The sequence below is a fragment of the Saccostrea cucullata genome, unplaced genomic scaffold (genome assembly GCF_032062105.1).
Source record: "Saccostrea cucullata isolate Sc308-1 unplaced genomic scaffold, CSIRO_AGI_Scuc_v1 ctg1163, whole genome shotgun sequence".
Classification (NCBI taxonomy): Eukaryota; Metazoa; Mollusca; class Bivalvia; order Ostreida; family Ostreidae; genus Saccostrea; species Saccostrea cuccullata.
Genome location: NW_026926444.1, coordinates 200,001 through 223,261, shown reverse-complemented (window position 1 = coordinate 223,261; position 23,261 = coordinate 200,001). Strand labels below are relative to the sequence as shown.

Here is a 23,261-nt window from a genome sequence, read left to right as displayed (position 1 = left end):
CCCTTAATCGGATGTGTACTTTACAAGATCATTCGCGGACAAAATTTTCCCGAGAAGAAAAATAATAATAATAACTAGATACGATCTCGTTGCGAGCAACGAGTGGGTCTTCCGTCCGATTCTTGATGAGATGAGATAAGATTTTGATTGAGATTTTCATTCTAAAATAATGATTTTCCATAATCTCATTAATCTGTAAAAAGACATTGAACATTAAAGACTTAAAAAGTCGGCTTTTGGCCCCTTACAGCCCCTAATTCTAGGAATCAGCCCTTTTTATTCATATCATCTTAAGGCTCTAAGGATTTTGATCATTTATTGTTCAACAACCATTCAGAGATTCTTTTTCGTTTTTGAGTTATTTGCAAAAGTATATTTAGGGGCCAACCCTTTAAATCCTTAATGGGGACGTTGAGCTAAAAATGAAAGGTTGCACATTGTTCAGAACATGATTTTGAACATCTTTTGTTCAATATTACTTATCAAAATATTTCCAACTTTTGAGATATAAAGCGTCAAAGATTTAGCATTCTGGCCCCTTGTGGCCCCTAATTATGTAATATACGACATTAAAATCATAATATACAGTTGTAGATTGTTGAGATAAACACTTTTGCTTCAGTAATGTATATCAAAATATTGCTTGCTAAAGAGGTATTTCTTAAAGACTTTTGGCCCCTTTTGGCCCTTAATTTGAGCACCCAGCCCCTTTTTTTGGATTTCATCTTAGAGCTCTTAGGATTTTGAACACTTTTTGTTCAACAACTATTCAGAGATTCTGTTTCGTTTTCGAGTTATTTGCAAAAGAAATATTTAGGGGCCAGCCCTTCAACTCCTTAATGGGGACGTTTAGCGAAAAATGAAAGATTGCATATTGTTTAGAACATTATTTTGAACATCTTTTGTTCAATATTACTTATCAAAATATTTCTCACCTTTGAGAAATAAAGCGTCAAAGATTTAGCATTCTGGCCCCTTGTGGCCCCTAATTATGTAATATACGACATTAAAATCATAATATACAGTTGTAGAGTGTTAAGATAAACATTTTTGCTTCAGTAATGTATATCAAAATTTTGCTTGCTAAAGAGGTATTTATTAAAGACTTTTGGCCCCTCTCGGCCCTTAATTTGAGCGTCCAGCCCCCTTTTCTGGATTTAATCTTAAACCTCTTTGGATTTTGAACACTTTTTGTTCAACAACTATTCAGAGATTCTGTTTCGTTTTCGAGTTATTTGCAAAAGAAATATTTAGGGGCCAGCCCTTCAACTCCTTAATGGGGACGTTTAGCGAAAAATGAAAGATTGCAAGTTGTTTAGAACATTATTTTGAACATCTTTTGTTCAATATTACTTATCAAAATATTTCCCACTTTTGAGATATAAAGCGTCAAAGATTTAACATTTTGGCCCCTTGTGGCCCCTAATTATGTAATATACGACTCTAATATCATAATATACAGTTGTAGATTGTTGAGATGAACATCTTTGCTTCAGTAATGTATAACAAAATATTGACTGTTAAAGAGTTATCGAAAAAAGACTTTTAGCCCCTTTTTGGCCCTAATGTGATGAGTCAGCACTTTTTTCTTGGTATCATATTAAAGATCTTATTATTCCCCATAAATACTGTTCAGTATGCTTTAACAAAATAATTATACTTTAAAAGATTAGATACAAAATGTCTTCAAAAATCACTCATGATTCGTGTCCTAGATTTTGACCCCTACCGAGCTTCCATATTGGACCTTTCTGAAAAATTTTATATCCAATGTGCAATTCAGCAATGTGTCGTCTATCATCGCTGAAAATTTCAGCTCTCTAGCTAATGTCGTTTTTGAGTTAACTTAAGGACAAGGAGACCCTTTAAAAATCACTGAAAGGGTGATAACTCACGACCGGAAGTGATTTTTTCAAAATTGAGTCGGGGGTACAAACTTCAGATAGAAACACATAATCTCTGAAAATTTGAACAAAATCGATTGAGTCGTCTTCGAGATATCTTCTGCAAAAAAATTGTAAAGAAAAAAAAAGAATAATAACTAGAGCAAAGCTCGTTGCAAAGCAACGAGTGGGTCTTCCTTCTTAGCAATAAGCAGAAAGTGAAATGTTCAAATGTCAACTTTGCTACCATTCTTTATTTCTTTGACTCAAACAGCAAAAACCCTTTTTTAAAATCTGATTCTGGAGTGAGCACAAGAATAAATAATCCAATGGTAATCTCTCCAAAACCATTGAAACTGTACCTACAAATTTTATACAACCTAATACAGTGTATTTTGACTTTGATTTGTAGTATCACCTATGATGCAATCATATTAGTGAAGTGTTTTATGCTACGGATATATCAGACACTGTTTGATACATCATCAGCTAAAAAATTGCTTTAAAAACGTTTATACAGTATAATTAGATAGTATTATAATAGTAAGTAATCCCAATGTGTTACTGATGAACTATCTCCATTTTTTGTCAGGTCAAAAAAAGACCAATACTTTTACAAGAAATACAAAGGAATGTGTTGTGCTGACCTCCACTGGCAAATGGTGGTATCTCAATAAGTGTGTAGTAAAGTTCTCTGAACAGGACATTCAACAAAGAGATCTCTTTTTAAAAGCACTGCCCTTCATATGAACAAATTTTATTCCCCTAAACTAAAGAATGCTCTGTGCCAAGTTTAACTTAAATTGTCCTGTGATTCTGAGAAGAACGAATTTCATTCAAAGATGAAAATGGGTGACTTTTATTTAAAAAAAAAAATTACTACAGCATTAGCTCATATGAGTTAAACTGTATACAGATTTAGTGCTCTGTTGACTTTGAGATATGATAAGACATCTCTTTGATCTTACGTTTAAAACAACATGTACCATGTCCTTTGTGCTGAAAAATGCACTTATGTTTATGGTGTAGTTGTTTGTGCCAAGATAGTAACTTTCCTTCCATAATACTGTAAAAATACACATATTATATCTTTTGCTGCTGAAGACAGAGATTTATCATCTTAACCATTAGCATTTGTATGCCTTCCCTTAGAAACGGAAGACCTTAATACAGGTCTATGTAAACATGCAAGATCTGACACATTTAAAAAGAACATTTATTCCAAACTGAACATACTAGATTCTGTAACAAAATCTATTTCTCTTGAAAAACTGAAAGCAGTTGATATGTTCATGTTTGTCAAATTGTGAATTAATGTCTTTTTCTCAAATCAAAATTCGAATATGCTATATTTAAAGTCATCTCCTTAAACTGAGACTGTTTCACACAACAGTTTCAACTTCATTTCGCTGTTTATACTTTGTCATCTGATCTCCCAACAGATGCTCTTCTGGCAAATCATGATCATTCTTGGCAGCAAATTTCAGTACTCAGATGACAGTCACAGTCACACCTATCAAAAAGAAATGGAAATTTTTCATTGATTTTTTTTTTTAAAGTGCACCTTATAATATAAGATAAACCATCAAACTGAATACTATCACATTTTCTGCATGTGTATTATTTGTAAAACTACTCTATAATAATTTATGAATATATGTTAACAAGCAGACATTTGAGGATGTTTTAAATAACACATTAGATTTTCATGATTTCAAAAAGAAATTTACATTATTTGTTCATATAAAAAAAACTATTAGGAATGGTAATGGTTAACAGATGTTAAAGCCATATATAAGGCATAACTGATAAAAAAATAGATTTTTGAAAAATACAAAATTTAGTAAAGAAATATTGTTAATACATTTGAATTAAAACTTTTCATTAATTCTGAACACAGAGAACACCTCGTTTCATCTAATAATACGATTTTATCTCTAAATCTTTTGTATTTTCTTCCGAGTCGGTGAAAATTCAGAGAATCCAAATTAAATTGTGATATCTTTATAACGCAGTTGAGTTAGATTTTGTAATTTACGGAAAAGGTCTATCTTTATATAAAAAAATGATACAAATAATAAGTCCTTAAAATTTTAGTCTAATAATTTTCATTGTACATACGCCATATATGGCTTTACATGATTAATCAGTCAGAAAGAAGGTATTTGGTTATGATTTTTATGTGTCAAGATAAATCTATTCATTAAGGTGTTACATTAGGTACAGTGTGCTAATGAATTATCAAAAGTAACAAAACACTAACGCATAAGGAACGATGAGCTAACGCATGGTAAAAATGAGAACGCAACTTTACAAAGTGATGCATTGTGGGTAAAAACTACTGTGGTAAAAAATTCTAAAGAATGAATGTGCAGTAGTCCGATTTTTTTCTTCACCAAGGCGTTGTCGGAAGGGCTTCGCGAAGCTTTCTATAAATATTTCGAACAGAGGCCCAGGGGCCACAGCGCTCACCTGAGCACATTGAGCTTGAATTTATCCCCCCTCTCCAGGTGTTCATCATTTGAACAAATTAGAATCTACACTACCTGAGGATGATTCCATGTAAATATCACTAATCATAGCTTTGAAGTACTTGAAAAGAAGATTTTAAAAGGTTTCCCTATATATGCCTATGTAAAACTTGGGTCGGCCATTTTGGCCCCACCCTTGCCCCGGGGGTCATGATTTGAACAAACTTGAATCTACATTACCTGAGGATGCTTCCACATGTGTTTCATCTTTCCTGACCCAGCGGTTCTGGAGAAGAAGATTTTTAAAAAAATGCCATTAATTTTTAACAAATTCATGATTATCTCCCCTTGGAAAAGGGTGTGGCCCTTCATTTGAACAAACTTGAATCCCCTTCACCCAAGGATACTATGTGCCAAGTTTGGTTGAAATTGGCCCAGTGGTTCTTGAGAAGAAGATGAAAATGTGAAAAGATTACGACAACGACAACAACGACGACAACAACGACGATGACGACAGACAACGGACAAATTTTGATCAGAAAAGCTCACTTGAGCCTTCGGCTCAGGTGAGCTGAAAAGAGAAAGACAAATACTGAGTTTATTATTGGCATAAATATTGATTTTATTTTGGATAATTGATGAAGTCAATTGCCCACGGGTAAGTGGTTGATTAAATTTCACTTGACCAACCCTAAAATTCACTAGCCCAGGTGTTGGGCAGTGAGATTTGTCATCCCTGAATACATGGTTGGTAATATTTTGAGATTATAGTTTTAAAAACATGGAGGAATAAATCAATACACAGCGCACTTTTTTGTGTTCATTGATAAAAAGTTTTTTCAATAGGTGGCAATTTAGCTCTCCGGTCTATCAACATATTTTTGGGAGAGCTACAATTCTGCAGCTAATGGGGTACATGTAAATAAATTTTTCATTTAGTTTTCCAAATGTTTTTAAAAGACAGGGAATGAAAATCAATTTTCTATAAGTATAAGCTTCAATTCATTATAAGTATTTGCCTAAGCATTTTTTCTCTATGACAGGGTTATTGAACTTATATTGGTGAATATATATTGGCACCAGTTGGCTGTTCAAATGCATGAGATCACAAGTGCATTTGAACACACAACAAGTGCCAATATTCACCAATACATGTTCAATAACTCCTTTACTAAATGGCTAAAACATTTCCCAGACTGCAGAAGTACATTTTTCCACGTTATATTAATTAACTCCTGTACGCGGTCTCACATATTCCTCGGAAATTTGTAAATGTAAGGCATACAGTGACTGTCTAAAAAATCTGCATAATTTTCTATTCACAGATTAAACAACTTTTATTCGCGACAAGTTTATTTCGTGATTTACCGATAGTGAACTAGTTCGCGATGATTAATTTTTCGCGATCAAGCCCTTCTTCGAACTGTTTTCAATATAAAAGATACTTTAAGGACCTGTTCATGGCGAGAAATATTCGTGATGACGAGGATCTCGCAAATTTCACGAAAATTAACAAACAAACCATTCCTGCAGTCTTAATGTACAAAAAAGCAAACTTTCTATTATTACAATTTTTTTTTTTAAACAAATTTCTTTTGCAATTTAACTGAGCAAAATTTGTCCTTTTTTTGTCAATAAAGTATGATATTAATTAAGACTTTTTGAGAACATCTATTTATAGCGAGTCCAGACAGCAGCACAAATCCCTGCTCATAATGTGATCTCTTATCATAGCACCTTGGCAAAAGAAGATTGTGACTTGCACATTGATCCATACAATTTTTCCACAATTAACTTTGGACCCAGAGTGATTTGCTTCTTTAACATGTTTAAGTTACATTCTTGTAAGAATTAATTATGAAAATATTCCAAAAAATAAACTCACTTTAATTTAATAGATAAATTGAGATAAATAGTGAATAATAACATTGCTCTGACATTAAAATCAGTACTTATATTCAAGCTTTAGACTGGATATGTAGTAAGATTGCAACGATAAACCATTTGAGGGTATACCGCAGTTTATGTTTTCATGGTTCAGTTCACCATACCTCAAACTGTTATCACAGTTCGGTTCAATCTGTCAGTAATTATCCAAATTGTCTGTTTTGGTTCCTCATTCACAATCTTAAAATGGCTTCTGCATGAAACACAAGGTCAATGAAACTGCAGACATGGCAGCCTCATATTTATTTAACGGGTCGAATGATGTTATCACTTTCCCAGTGTTAGTTTAATGAACATTTGTTTAAACTTTTGAGTTGAAAGTATATGATTACAAACCTCTGACTTTTTAACACAATATCATGTCACGTACCGTAATATGTATCGTGAACAGAATACCATGATATGTATCATATGGTGAGGTAGTAGGTGTTTCATTGCACCCCTATTATGTAGGTCTAACTTAGTTACTTACACTACGAGGTCATGTGACTTCAAAGTCTATTACCCTGTTCACAAGGAGAGTTTAATTAATTCGCAGAAATTTATCACGAAGTAAACTAATGCAAACAAATTCATGCAAATCAAACTGTGTTCACATGACAGCTAATGCAAAGAAAACAAATGCGAATTAAAATTTTACTTCTAAAGTCAGGGTTGGTAAGGCTATTATGACATCTTTTACAATTCATGTCACCTAAAGCATTAATTTTGCCATTACGCATGCATATGCGGTTTGACAAGCCTAATCTAAGTTAATACTGAATAAGTATTTGCCATCACCCGAACAGTCGCACTGTCAATATATCATTAGTTGAATATATACTGTAACTAACAATAAGTGTAGTTTGACTTATAGAGTATTATCACTATGATAGATAGTACGATTGTTGTGTTGGAATTTTTGCATTTTTGGTTTTGAAAGCGAGACTTGTTGAAATTACATATAGACTTATAGTACTCAATTTTTTTTTAAAAATAAAATATAATACTGTGTGGATTTACAAGGCTAACAGAGAGCGTCTGAACTGTAAAACGGATAATATATTAGTGTGTCTGTGTTTAGTGTGTCTGTGTATTTCTAATACCAATGCTCTATTACTACGCTGTCATGTAATCAGTCGTGTAAATTTTAAGTAAAAAAATATTCTAACCTTCATTCCAATGGTCCAAGCCAATCATACATTAAAATGTCGCCGTCAGCTCCTTCTTCGCTCGATACAATTATCACTGGAAAATCCGAAGCAGATTCAAGAATGTTCATCCTTGTTAATGCGACAGTCAGAATTTCCTCGTAAACAATCCACACAAGATTCTAAGAATATATGAATCGGGATAATTCTGCTTCGAATAATGTTCCAGAGAAGTGACAAAGTACTTCGTAGCTGCAGATTAAATGAGTGTACATGTCTACAAACGGATTCTTTGTTTGAAAATGTTCAACTTCACAAATCATTCGATTTTCAGTTTGTAAACCATGGCAAACATGTGGCCGACGTCGACTCGAAGGGGCACACTAAAAACGGGATGTACTAGAGACCTGATATTTACCTGACGTTTTAATTTTTAATTAAATGGTAATATTGAGTATTTTAAAATACTTATGTACAGACTTTATGACTTTGAGGCATATGCTATACAAAAATTTAATTGTTTGGAACATTTACAGACAAATTTGAATCAGGTCAAATCAGTGTTTAGTACATCGCGTCTTTAGTACCTTCCTATTTCCCACAATGCCGCGCGTTGTTTACAAACAAGCGCGAAAAAATTCCTCTTAACTAGGTACTAATTATTGTTGTGTACTTCATCACATTTTAAAGTTATTTGAATAAAAAGAAAACAAAGAAACACCGAATCAAAACTTTATCTTTTAGATGCATCAACTAAAAATGTGCACATGTATGCAGTAAGGCTTGGCTGGCTATAGTAGACAACTTGTTCCTGAAAGGTTTCTCACATACATGTACTTGTTTTATAAAAAAAACAATTAAATATAGCTGGAAGTTTATTTCTTTTTATATCAAATGACAAGATTTTATAAGTTCGAAATTATTTCAGTCAAACTTTTTCATAATATACCAATATTTTTAGCTTTTAGAAAAAACGTGTATGAGCCCTTAGCCCCCTAATTATAGGGGCCAGCCCCTTTTCGTTAATCAAATATGAAAGCTCTCGTAATTACCCACAACTTTTGTAATATATGTCTTACCAAATTATTCTCGGTTTAAAAGTTATTACACAAAAAGTAGCAAAAATTCAAAGGAAAAAAATTAGTAAAATTTGACGTTTTATAGCTTCCAAACTATAAGGAATCAGCTATATAATTTTATCGTTGTGCACATCTACAATGTATTGGCTACAAGTTCACCAACTTTCGTGTAAATATATTATGTCATTTTTGAGATTTTCAGTGGAAACGAGACATCAAAATTTTTCAATTAAAGGGCAATAACTCACAAATAAAGGCATGCATAAAAAAATGAAAACAAGTTTAAATAGGTTTAACTACAAACTATCTATCCTGAAAGTTTCATAACGATCAGTCCAAAGGTCTTTGAGAAATCGCCGGTCAAAAGTCGAGCGGGAAAAAAAAAAAAGAATAATAAGAAACAATAGAATAACAGTAGGGTCTTCCGAAGGAAGCGGAAGACCCTAATAAAAGTGAAAAAGAAACAATAGAATAATAGAAGGGTCTTCCGTTGGAGACGGAAGACCCTAATAATAATAACTAGTGCTAATTGTAACGGAAACCGTTACAGATGTTCCCCAAACGCTCCCCAACTCCCTTTTGGTGCCATATTCCATTTAAGTCTTATTAAATAAGACAAAATCTGTGCATTTTTGCATTTAACAACGTTTTACCAGAGGGATACCAATTACATTCAAATTTTAACATTGCAGGCGTGCGCATGTGAATGCACGTGCCCAATGATCATATCATCTTGTCTACAATTTTCTATATATTTAAATATACTATATATTAAACCATTTAGTCCAAAAGTATTGAAATTCACTCATTCAAGTGTATTTTCAATTTCACTCGTTCCAAATGCACGCACGTGCGTGCACGTGCATGATGACCATACCTTCTTGTAGGAGACACTTATATCTATATTCTTAATCCAATCCTGTTTGGTTGAAAACCAAGGGAATTATAGCCATTTCAAGTTTCGGCCAATCAGATTGCAGCACACGTGCATGCGCGTGATTTCATGATTTTTTTCTAAATCATATTGTAGGATATCCCAATGCATGAATATGTTTTAAATTTCAAAGCATTTCGTCATAAAACAAACGAGATATAGCCATTTAAAGTTTCAGCCAATCAGGTTGCAGCACACGTGCATGCGCGTGATTTGTTGAATTTTTTTGTATATCATATTGCAGGATATCCTAATGCATGACTATGTTTTAAATTCCAAAGCATTTCGTCAAAAAACAAAGGAGATATAGCCATTTAAAGTTTCAGCCAATCAGATTGCAGCACACAAGCATACGCATGATTTATTAATTTTTTATATATATCATATTGCAGGATGTCCAAATGCATGACTATGTTTTAAATTTCAAAGAATTTCGTCGAAAAACAAAGGAGATATTGCCATTTAAAGTTTCAGCCAATCAGATTGCAGCGCACGTGCATGCGCGTGATTTCATGAATTTTTTCCCATATCATGTTGTAGGATATCCTAATTCATGACAATGTTAAAAATTTCAAAGCATTTCGTTGGAAAACGAAAGAGATATTGAGATTTTTGTTTCAGCCAATCAGAGCAAGGCGCACGTGCATGCGCGTGAGTTCGTGCTAATTTGACAATGTCATATTATTAACACTATTAATATATCCTTATGTAATGAGTTTCAAAGCATTTCATCGAAAAATGTAAAAGTTATAGCTATATTAAGTATATCAGTCAATTCACTCATTTCACGCGCACGCACGTGCAGGCGTATGCGCGCAAAATGACCTTCGTTCCGCACACCTACACTACACACCTATTAACCCTAAAAAGGTTTTAGCTCAGTTGGGTGAACAGTTTCTGAGAACACTCGCGGACAAAAAAGTACCGGAGAACAAATAAGAAAAAAAATAATAATAACTAGAGCAAAGCTCGTTGCAAAGCAACGAGTAGGTCTTCCGTCCGGTTTTGACCGGAAGTGCCGGAAGTGACATCAAAAAAGAAAGCAATGAGCAATGTCGTCTCCAGTGACTATATAATTTCAATTTTGCATCAAAAACCTTCAAAATTAGCTATTTTTGGCTACTTCCGGTTTGACCGGAAATGACGCTGACGGACGAAAAATTAATTTTTATGCTCACAGAGACATATGTTATCCAAAAACTTGTCAAGAACGGCAAAAATACGCGTTTTTCGACTACTTCCGGTTTCGCCGGAAGTAACGACGCCGGACGTATTTTGACGACTGCAGTAGATAAAGCTTGACATTTTGAACAACTTTGCTTCTTTGACGTATTACAAATTCTCAATACTTTTTGAGATATAAGGAAAAAACTTTCGGCCCTTCTAGGCCCCTAATTTTAGGGGCCAGCCCCTTTTGCAATATATCATTTGAAAGATCTTGGAATTCTACACTTCTTTTGTTCTATATGTTTTAACAAAATGTTTCCAGGTAAAAAGATATCGTAGAAAAGGTGTTCAAAAATTTGAAATTCGCGATACGACTATTTTCGAGCCATATCGAGCGCCGACGTACGTCACTTCCGATAAAAATGAAATACGTTATACATATCTATAGACTTTGGTCTATCATACCTGAAAGTTTCATGTTTCTATCTTAAGCCATTATTGAGAAAATCTGGAGACAACATGACCCTTCAAAAATCATAAAATCGACAATATCTCCAAACCGGAAGTGACGTCATCAAATCGAAAAAAAATGCATGAGGTTCAAGTAATGCTATATAAGTCCTGAAAGTTTCATGGAAATCCATCGAGCCGTTTTCGAGAAATCGCGTGCACAAAATCGGTAAGAAAAAAAAGAATAATAACTAGAGCAAAGCTCGTTGCAAAGCAACGAGTAGGTCTTCCGTCATGTTTGACCGGAAGTGGCTTTCATTTTCAACAAAAAATGAGAAATAACGTCCAAAAATGGTTTGATTCCTTTAAATTCATGTTTAATTATTGCAAAAATAAGCCACTTTCTGTTACTTCCGGTTTGACCGGAAGTGACGACGACAGACGGAAAATTAATTTTATTGCTCCCAGAGACATATGTTACCCAAAAACTTGTCAAGAACGGCAAAAATAAGCGTTTTCCGACTACTTCCGGTTTGACCGGAAGTGACGACGCCGGACGTATTTTGACGACTTCAATAGATAAAGCTTGTCATTTTGAACAACTTTGCTTCTTTGACGTATCGCAAATTCTAAATACTTTTTGAGATATAAAGGAAAAAATTTCGGCCCCTCCAGGCCCCTGATTTAAGGGGCTAGCCCCTTTTTTGAGATGTCATTTGAAAGATCTTAAAATTCTACACCTTTTTTGTTCTACATGTTTTAACAAAATATTTCTAGGTAAAAAGTTGTCGGTGAAAAAGTGCTTTAAATTTTGAAATTCTTGATAGGGCTATTTTCGAGCCATAGCGAGCGTCGGCGCTTCGTACTTCCGGTAGTTGTGATATACTTAGTGCACATCTCCGAAATTCGCTCTAGCATCACTGAAAATTTCAAGCTTCTGTGTTAAGTGCTTTTTGAGAAAACTGCCGGACAAAGTGACCCTCTAAAAATCACTAAATCGCAGAAAACTCCGAACCGGAAGTGACGTCATCAAAATAAAAAAATATATATCTAGATTTTTTCATGTTCTATCAGACCTGAAAGTTTCATGAAAATCGATCGAGCCGTTCTCGAGAAATCGCGCGTACAAAATCGGTAAGAAAAAAAAACAATAATAATAAAAATAGTGGAAAAGAAACCTAAGAAAAACAAGAAGGTCTTCCGCTGAAGACGGAAGACCTTAATAATAAAAGTGAAAAAGAAACCTAAGAATAACAAGAAGGTCTTCCGCTGAAGACGGAAGACCTTAATAAGAAACAGAGTAAAAACAATATGTTCCCAAACTCCGTTTGGGGAACATAATAATAAGAAACAGAGTAAAAACAATATGTTCCCCAACTTCGTTTGGGGAACATAACTAGCACTACTAAACACTATATATTTATATAGTTACATGTTGAATTGGAAATTTTTATGAACACTTTTAAAGAAAGAAATTTGGACCGCTTTGAAATTTGTCCGGTCTATCGGGTATACGCAGGTCAAGTGCGATTTACATAATTGAACGAATCAATTACGCTAATTAATTACGACAATCAGTCAATCGTACAATGTTTCATTCTCTCAAAATGGCGTAACTATACTTGATAAAGAATAATCAAAGAAATATAATATAGAAGGGACATTTTAACATATGATTTATGATCTATTATAAATTTTGAAATGTTTTAGGACTAATTATCGAGAAAAATTATTAATAAAGGCGTAAGCAATACATATATAAATGTAGGTATGTGGGTTGTTCGAAAGTTGTTAACGCAAACTAACTGTAGAGTTGCACGAAATTAAAAGAATAATCTTCTTAAGTATCATTAGGAATTGGGTCTAATTTATATTTATTCTGGTGAAGTCATTCAGTTTGTTAATACCATTAAGGCGGAATTACTTAATTCTGTCCATCCATAAGAAAGATTTTCATATTTCATGCCCAAGAAGATCAAGAAGATTAAGAAGATCAATAATTTTAATGTAAATTTTGTATAATTTTGAATAATTTAATGTAACACGTAAATTGAGAAATCAGAAATAAATTAGTTAAATAATTAGAATTTTTTAAGACAATGTGTTTGTGAAATAGTGGGCATATATTAATATATTCTTATCGGTTCGGGAGAACATGCAATTATTATTCGCCCTTTTCTTTATTCTGATAAAAATTATACTCGCTCCAAACTTCTGAACTTTGAAAAAGATCTAATATACAGTGTAATTTTTAAAAAAAAAAAAAATGTCCGATTAATATTTATTATGAACTTTTAATGTGTAATTATATACTTTGAATGAAATCTAAATATATTAGATGTACAAAGGGTCACATGTAATTTATAGATGCGATATCATAATTCATGTGTTAAGCAAACATTTAAACTACGATTTAGAAAAAAACTTAAGGAATAATAAAGGTATTTTTAAACTATATATATAAAGCATGAATTTAGAAGGTATTTAGTTTAGATTTCTTTCGTCAGTTTCACTTGTACACCATTCGATACACTGAAAATTAATTGAACACTCTTTTCTTCCTCTTCTTTTTCGTATTATAACTTAAAAAAAATAAATGCCTTTTAACCCGCTGTTAAATAAGTCTGAATTTTTCGGAATCGAGAAATCAAGGAAATCAATTATACATGTACATGTAAATCTACATCGAATGTACAGTTGAATTTTAGAAAATTTATCAATGTTCTCCGTTATATCACTGTTTACATGATTGTACAGTGTATATGTCCGCATCGTCGTATAAACAACCATGATCGATGAACAATACATGTACCGTTACCATGGTTTCTGTATTGGAATATACAAGGGGCGGGGTTTACTGGCGGTGAGATTAAAGCGGGGTTCGCTTCACGCATCAGTGTTAATTAATACACAATTTGTGGTTCTGGGCTAACGTAGCTTCGTTAAAAACTGGAAAAGAAACAACAAAATAGTAAAAATTAAATATCTTTCAAAAACTACAGCCAGGATAGTTATTATCATAAATTTTGGTTCCGGGCTTACTTTGCTTCGCCAAAAACTGGAAAAGAAACAACTTAGTAGTAACTTTGCCTCGCCAAAAACTGGAAAAGAAATAACTTAGTAGCAACAATATATGAAATATCTTTCAGAAATTGTAACCCAGAACGTTCATTATGACCATAATTTTTAGTTCCGGGCTAACTTAGGAGAAAAAATATATGAAATATCTTTCAGAAAATGTAACCCGGAACGTTCATTATGACCATAATTTTTGGTTCCGGGCTAACTTCGCCTCGCCAGAAACTGGAAAAGAAACAACCAACTTAGGAGCAAAAATATATAAAATATCTTTCAGAAAATGTAACCCGTTCATTATGACCATAATTTTTGGTTCCCGGCTAACTTCGCTTCGCTAAAAACTGGAAAAGAAACAACTTAGGAGCAAAAATATATGAAATATCTTTCAGAAATTGTCACCTGGAACGTTCATTATGACCATAATTTTTGGTTCCGGGCTAACTTCGCCTCGCTAAAATCTGGAAAAGAAACAACTTAGGAGCAAAGATATATGAAATATCTTTCAGAAAATGTAACCCGGAACGTTCATTATGACCATAATTTTTGGTTCCGGGCTAACTTCGCCTCGCTAAAATCTGGAAAAGAAAAAACTTAGGAGCAAATATTTATGAAATATCTTACAGAAATTGTCACCCGGAACGTTCATTATGAGTTATGACTATAATTTTTTGGCTCCGGGCTAACTTCGCCTCGCCAAAAACTGAAAAAGAAACAACTTAGGATCAAAAATATATGAAATATCTTTCGGTAATTCTAACCCGGAACGTTTATTATGACCATAAATTTTGGTTCCGGGTTAACTTCGCCTCGCCAAAAACTGGAAAAGAAACAACTTGGGAGCAAAAATATATGAAATATCTTTCAGAAATTGTCACCCGGAACATTCATTATCACCATAAATTTTGGTTCCGGGCTAACTTCGTCTCGCCAAAAACTGACTTAGGAGCAAAAATTTATGAAATATATTGTTATAAAAACAACTGGTTGTGTGTATTATAGGTATCCCTGATACCTGAATACCATAGCATTCAAAAATCAAGCCACAGGATTTTGTTATCAAAACATTAAGAGTTTAACCTTTGACACTGTGAACCATGGGTATCTCTCACCTGTATACCATAGCATACTAATTAGAAACCAGGGCTAAGAGGAAATGGTTATCAAAACACTGGGAAGTACATGTACGCGAAATCATTACAACTGTGTATTCTAGGTATCCCAAATACCTGCACTTTAAAGCTATCAAATACTCTTTTATATTCAAATTTTAGGTAAATCTTATGAATTATGGATGTTTCTGGACCGCGATGATTAGGGACCTGGCAACACGTTTCGGGACTTGGGTTAACACGTTTCGGGACTTGGGCTATCACGTTTCGGGACTTCTAAATATTTTGTTAAGGAAATGAAATGAAATTTGTTTATTTGTGTTTTTAAGTTGATACATGTATAATTTTTAGTTTGATACACAGTTTATAATTTTAAAAGCACAGATAGGAGTTTTTTTTTTAGTTTTAAAGTTTGCATACGGCATGGAGCACGCCTGCCGAGAAAATCAAACGCCCGCGGTGTTGTCTTTACTTTCTTATTACAGTATTTGATATAATTATAACCTTTATAAAGCATTTGCTTATAAAATTTTACCAAAATTTAATTCATTTTTTTTGGGGTGGGGGGTGGGGGTTGGGGGGGGGTTGGGGGAGGATGGGGTATGTTTTTGATTTATTTAAATTGTTTGATCCGAGAGTGTAGAATTAAAGGATATATCGTAACTGCTGCATGTGTGAAGACCACGGACATCGTGTTTTTCTTTCTAGATAGAACTTTCTTTCTCTCCTTTTTTCAATAATAATTTTAGGTATTTGATTTCCTATTTGTTTATAGAATTTTTACAAAGGCTCAAGATTGCACATATGCAGTAAAAACTTTCCGTTTTACAGGTCTACAGTTGTTTTGATCAGAACATCTGACAGGTACCGCGATACAAGCATTGAAGCCATAGCCGGAACCTATGTTACAGTAAAATCCGGAACCAATATTATGATTTTAAGGTTCCGACCGGAACGTATATTATGCGACACCGGTCGGTACTGTAGCTCACTGTAATTTATCAATGTGTTACAATGAAATATGAATATAAAGAACAGAAATCAATCTCAGATGTTCTACACAACGCTTGACTTCATGAAAGATTGTTTTTGTTGGCAGGGGCATTATACTAGCTGTTAAGTATGCAATATGATAACCTCGGACAAGACTGTTTATGGTCTTTTTTCATGGACTTGTTATTGTGTAGCTTGCCTCGTTTTGGAAAGTGTTCGTACGTGAAGCATGTGCCTGCATGTATTCAGGTATTGACTCGTCTAAGGACATAGGCTTCATATGTGGGTGTTCATGGTATATTGCGAAATAAATTAGGGAGATGGGCGATAGAAGGTTTGATGTCGTAACTTTGTAGTGGAGTTTTATTGTTGACTTACCATTGGCGTCTCTTTCTAGTGGAGGATTTAAATGTAGATGTTTTGGACTATTGTGTTGTTGTTTGTTCAGAGTTTATGGGGTGTATAAGATTAAAGGAATATAAATACGAAATATGTCTTCTTATAACAGTGTACGATAAGAGCACGTGAAAATTCTGAAAGATTGCTAGTAGACTGATCCTATTACTGGTATATAGATATTCGACAAGTTACAGGAAATGTGAAGTAAATTCGTGCATTTGATGGTTTGTTGAATTGTTTCTCTTTTAGTCGCTACATTGGAGGTTTTGATATTTCCCATTAGACTAACTAGTACAGGGACACTTGTCAATAACTTGTGTAAGTTATCGACACGTTTGTTGCAAGTGTGTCTCCCATTATTCTTGCCAATTACTATATAGTCTTTACTTGTATTTTTTCGTAATGTATATTAATATCCTTATAGTGGATACATTAAAACATTGGTATCTGTAATTTTTTAATATATTTCATTAATTTGTTTGGCATTTTAATAAATCTTCGATCTCTATTAATGATAAACAGTTTGTAGCTATATTTGAAAAAAAAAATAACCAGGGAAAAGTAGACTCATGGATGGAGAAAATAAAATATACAGAAAAGTATGAACTATGAACAACCTACAGATTCAAAGGAAAATGTGGGATGCGCAAATGAGGTTGAGGAATATGTGCATAATAATCTTTGATGTATCTGATTGCATTGTGAGGCTAATAAGAATTATTAATGTAATTAGGAATTTTTCATTAATAAAATTTCTGTTAGGAACGAGGTAAAATTATAAATACTTGATCTTGACATTCACTTCTTACAATATCTTTCAGGGTAATAATTGGAAACAGAATTTCCACAATAGAGGACAATGCATTCAATGGTTTGTCAAAATTAGAAAAAATGTAAGTTGATCATTATCAGTTCCCCAACTCTTAAAATCTCAAATATTCAGTTATTCAATGATTTTACAAGATTAGAGGGAATTGAAGCTCATTATTTTAAATATTTTATCAGGAATATCAGTCTCTCATTCTATATACCTTGACTTCATTCAATATTGATGCTTTTTGGTATTTAAAGAGCAAACTTCCCCATTTATTTTATTTGAATGGGGTATTTATTTCACGTCCATTCTTCATTAATTCATTCATAATAAACGCTTTGCATTGAATAAATCGTAAACTGTCCTATCATGTTCTACATGTACCGATTAAATTCCATGTATTGGCATTGCGAATCTAGATAAAAATATACTCGTAATAGTTGAAACTCATCTGTATTTTCTTTCTTACAATATAAACTTTCACGTAAAATTTGCATTGAATAAAGTGTAAACTGTCCCATCATGTTGTACATGTACCGATTAAATTTCATGTATTGGCATTGCGAATCTAGATAAAAATATACTCGTAATAGTTGAAACTCATCTGTATTTTCTTTCTTACAAAATAAACTTTCACGTAAAGGACAAGATAGGGTAACAGCCGAATTTTTTATATAAAAATCAGAACACTGATAAAACTGTGATAGTTTGTAGTTAAGAAGTTAAAATGATGCTTACTTTAAGACAAGCACTAATTTTGATTCAAAGGCTACATGGAAGCCACTAAAGGGTTCAGAAATAGGTCATTTTCCCGAATTTCCTCAATTCTGGTGGATTTTAATCATATTTTGGGTACATTACTCTTCGGAAAACATAGAGCACACGCTTGCCTATCTGAGATTTTTACACATATATTGCATCTGATATCAGTGTATAAAATATATAAATTTGGTAAATAGGCAAGCGTGTGCTCTATGTTTTCCGAAAGAAAATGTGCTGTAAAATTAGTGAAAATTTGCATAGAAATGAGAAATTTCGAAAATTGACCTATTTCCTGACCTCACTGTGACCTTTGTTTATTCTTAATCTTAAAACTAGTACTCATTTTGTGGCAGGGGTGAAAACAGGTTTTCATGGATAAACTGTTGGATCATTCTGAAAGACACCCAAAATCGGGGGCCAAATACTGGTCTTACCCTATCTTGTCCTTTATATAATTATTTGCTTGAAAAAAGACTTCCTCTTGACATTTTCTTTTTTTTTGTTCCAGATATATGAACTTTAACGAAATAACTACAATCAAAACCCACACCTTTACTGGTTTGACGAATTTAAGGGAGCTGTAAGTTTTATTTTTAAGAGTTCTGCAGCATTGTTAACACTAAAACATTATACGCGGAATTTATTGTGACCTCACACATAAATAGTTATTCCTCATTAAACAAGAAAATGAAATGATTTGCAAGTTGAAGCTGCATTAGCCTAAATAATACAACTTATCAATGCATTAAAAAATGCTAGTTAAATCTCACATAGCGGGTTATAAACATTTATTTCATGATTAAACAGAACATTAGTTAGAGGTTTTAGATGGGCTATTCATACCAATATAAAACCGTTTTTTTGTGCGAATACTAATCATTGGACTTTTACGAAGAGCGCTGACTTTTACAGTTGACGCTTACTTTTACACTAGGGCTATGTACGGTAGCTCCCTTACGATATAAATATTTAGCTCAACATTTAATTAAACGGAAATAACGGTTATTTCAATGCACATATAAGTTGTCCTTAAAGAAAACGACAACGACCCTACCCTCAGCTCCCGGACTTCACAAGTTAGTGCCCCTAACACCATACCTATGACCACAAGAAAAGTTTTCTTATGCATTATCAATCCTGTACTTCCGTACATGATACAAGTTTAAATGTCCAAATAAACGTCAACTGTAGAAGTCAGTGTTTCTTGTAAAAGTCCAATTATCGATATATTGTATTTAATTAATTTTACCGTGTTTAAGTGACATTTTTAACATTGGGATGGACATAAACTCAAAAGATCTTAACCATTTTTTGAATGTAAATGTTCCTTAACTTGAAAAGTGCTGCTGCTTTTTTTTAAATCCAGAGAGTTACTTAATTAGGACATAAAATGCTTAGTCAAGCATATTTCGATATGAGCCCAATTATACGAAATTTTAACTAATAAAATGAGAATTCTATTGAAAGCAGTAGCACTTTCCAGAAAGTTCGAAAAATGCAGAAACGATTAATAACATATATATTTTTTTCAATTTTAACTAGGACATGTCCTTGCGATATTGCAATTTGTTAATGGCCTCGATTCAGTACACATACTATGCATTTATCACGTGACTGTCCATTGATGGGGACCAACCTTACATTCAGTACAAAGTCGGTTTACAATGTTATTTCAATAAGTGTATAATCTATGTGATAATAAAACAGCTAAATAAAAATAATTCAGTTTGAAAAAGTTCATTTTTTTCACTTACTATATTTCGCTGATTTTCCATAGTAAGCCTCCTTTTCGGAGAATCAGTCCCCCACATTATAACATAATGCTAATTAACTAAACTATATCAAGAAATAAGCATTGTTTTCTTGGTTTGTTTTAATGTCGGCACACACTTAAATCATTTTGTTTATGTACAACATAAAATGATTCATATCATCACTGTTATTGTTATCTTATGTTTATGGAGGTTTTTTTGTTTGTTATAGTTTTCTGGAATTTTCAGTGCTGCAATTAATTCTTGTTACTTTAGATTTGTAACTTAATCTTGATTATCTCCAGAAAAAAAAGGTACTGTGTTATGTTTTTAGGACTAGATAGAAATATATCTGTACTTAGCCTCTTGTAATTTTACGAAAGTAAGATAGGCTCATTTCTGAAAAGATAAAAAAAATATTAACTCGTTATAACGAGTTATTTATCTCGTTATAACAAGTTAATTATCTCATTATATCGAATTAGTTTTATCTCGTTATGACAAATTACTTATCTCGTTATAACGAGTTAGTATCTCGTTATAACGAGTTAGTTTTCTCGTTATAACGACTTAGTTTTTTCGTTATAACGAGTTAGTTATCTCGTTATTACGAGTTAATTATCTCGTTATAAAAAAAACGAGTTAGTTATCTCGTTATAACGAATTAGTTATCTCGTTATAACGAGTTAATTATCTCGTTATAACGAGTTAGTTATCTCATTAGAACGAGTTAGTTATCTCGTTATAACGAATTAGTTATCTCGTTATAACGAATTAATTATCTCTTTATAATGAGTTAGCTATGAATTAAAAATGGCTGTAGTTTTAATACCATTGATGTTTAGTTGATAATTATCAGTCATACTTCACTTTAAAATTGATAAAAAAATTGCAATTTTAATTTGCGATATGCTGTAAATAATATTAATCCTGAACTATCTTGCTGTCAATAATCACAAATTGATAAGTATAGCAATCATTATTTACACATTTATACGTGAACGTCTCCAAGGACACAATATTTTAAAAAAAATCTATTACCAATTGTTCTTGCTTCAAAGTTTGGCAATTTATTTATGACAACTTTCTCCGATAAAAGACACTAATTTTTCTGATATGTTTTGGATGACTTATTAGCTTTCATAACCAATGTCTTAGTACCTAAATTAATACATTATAATAGGAAGCTAACACAGGCGTTAATGCAACATATATTATATACACTTATAGTGTGATATATATTATTTTGAGAGTCAGAAATGTTTTGAAGAAGGGGGATATGGAGACATCAGCAATGAGGCCATGGGGGTAAAATTCGGGGGCTACTGCCCACTCATAACACAACATCAAGAGGCAGTCATACATTTTCGTATACATGTACATGTATTTGTCTTCGGTCTTTTAAGTATACAATACAAATCAACTGCATCGTTTGTACATAAACAGAATACAATCACAGGCACAACCCCTCGAAAAACAAAAATAATAAACTAGTTTGCTGTTTTTCGATAAAAAATCTTTATCATACACACTATAAACAAACGTTATCAACTCGGTTTTATATGTTATACTTCTATACTTCCTATCACTTAGATATATCAACTTTAGATCAATTTTTTAACCCGTTATAACGAGAAAAATTAACTCGTTATAACGAGAAAAATTAACTCGTTATAACGAGATAACTAACTTGTTATAAAGAGATAACGAACTCGTTATAACGAGATAACTTAGTTGTTATAACGAGATACTAACTCGTAATAACGAGATAATGAACTCGTTATAACGAGTTAAATTTTTTTTTTCTTCTCAGAAATGAGCCTATCCGGCTTTCGTATAATTTATCAATATGTTACAATAAAAAAAAAGAACAGAAATCAATCTCAACAGTCCAATCAAGCAACACAACGCTTCATGATTTCTTGAAATATTGTATTTGCTGGCAAGGACATTATACTAGCTGTAGAGTATGCAAGATTTTGACCTTGGGCAAGACTTTTGATGATCTTTTTTTCGAAATTGTTATTGTAAAGCTTGTTTTGTTTCGGAAATTGTTCGCACGTGAAGCATGTGCCTGCATATCGATCTACTCGGCTTGGGGCTTTACATGTATATGTGGGTGAAAGTACATTGTGAAATAGTTAGGAGATGGACGACGGAAGAGTTGATGTCATAATTTTGTTGTAGAGTTTTGTTGGTGACTTAACAGTGACGACTCTTTTTAAGGGAGATTGAATTGTAGATGTTTTAGACTCTTTTGTGTTGTCCTTGATTCGAGTTCATGGGGTATATAGGATTAGAATAGGATATAATACAAAAAACTGTCTGCATATAACAGGGTATGATAGGAACACGTGAGAATTCTGAAAGAGTGTTGGTAGACTTGATCCCAAGAACTATCAGTGCATATATACAGCTGTATTGACAATTTACAGGAAATATGTAAGTAATTCCTAATGGTTTGTACCAATGTCACTCTGTTAGTGGCTACTTGTGAGGTTTTGATGTTTTCCATTCTCCATTGGAGGGGGCACTTGTCCGTTACTTGTAATATTATCAACGAGTTTGTGACAGGCTTGTTCTCCTATCATTCTCGTCAATTCCTAAAGTCATTATTTGTGGGTTTTTTTCCTAATTTATATGATTATCCTTTAAAAAAACAGGTAAGAGTAGACTCATGAATGGAGAAAATAAATTATATTGAGGAAAGTAATGTTATAATGACCTTCATGATGCGTGATCTTAATATATTTGAAATATTTGAAGAGAATATACTATAAACAATTTACGGATTCAACGGAAAATATAGAATGCGAAATTCAGATCGACGAATATGTACATAATACTGTGTAATATATCAGCTTTTGCATTGTGAGTCTGGTAATAGAAATTAATTAATTAAATCAATTCTATTCATTATTAAAATGTCTATTAAGATTAAGATAAAAGTACAAGGACTTGCATTTAACATTCATTCTTCATAATATTTTGTAGGAATGTATATTTCAACAGTATTACCACAATAGAAGACCATGCATTCAGAGGTTTGAAAAAAATACGGAAAATGTAAGTTTGTTATTTTAAAATATAATAATAATATAAATCCTCCAAACTATTATATCCCATGTTGTGATTCATTCAATTATTTGACCCAATCAGACTGTCAATTAATTATTTGGGGGGGGGGGGGTGGTATCAATTCCCCAACCATAAAAATTTCATGCATTCGTCAATTTAATGATTTGACAAAATTAGTGACACTTTAAGCTCATTATTCAAAATATATTTTTGGAA

The 23,261-nt window shown here is 32.8% G+C and overlaps 1 protein-coding gene across 1 annotated transcript in view; it reads left to right on the top strand.

The window, feature by feature from the left end:
- LOC134271713 (slit homolog 2 protein-like) overlaps positions 1-23,261 on the top strand; it is a 44,144-nt gene that overhangs the window by 10,633 nt on the left and 10,250 nt on the right. The window contains exons 6-8 of the mRNA XM_062753923.1: positions 17,462-17,533; positions 18,725-18,796; positions 22,962-23,033. Of these exons, the coding sequence (XP_062609907.1) occupies positions 17,462-17,533; positions 18,725-18,796; positions 22,962-23,033 (216 nt within the window). The remainder of the gene's footprint in view (positions 1-17,461; positions 17,534-18,724; positions 18,797-22,961; positions 23,034-23,261) is intronic.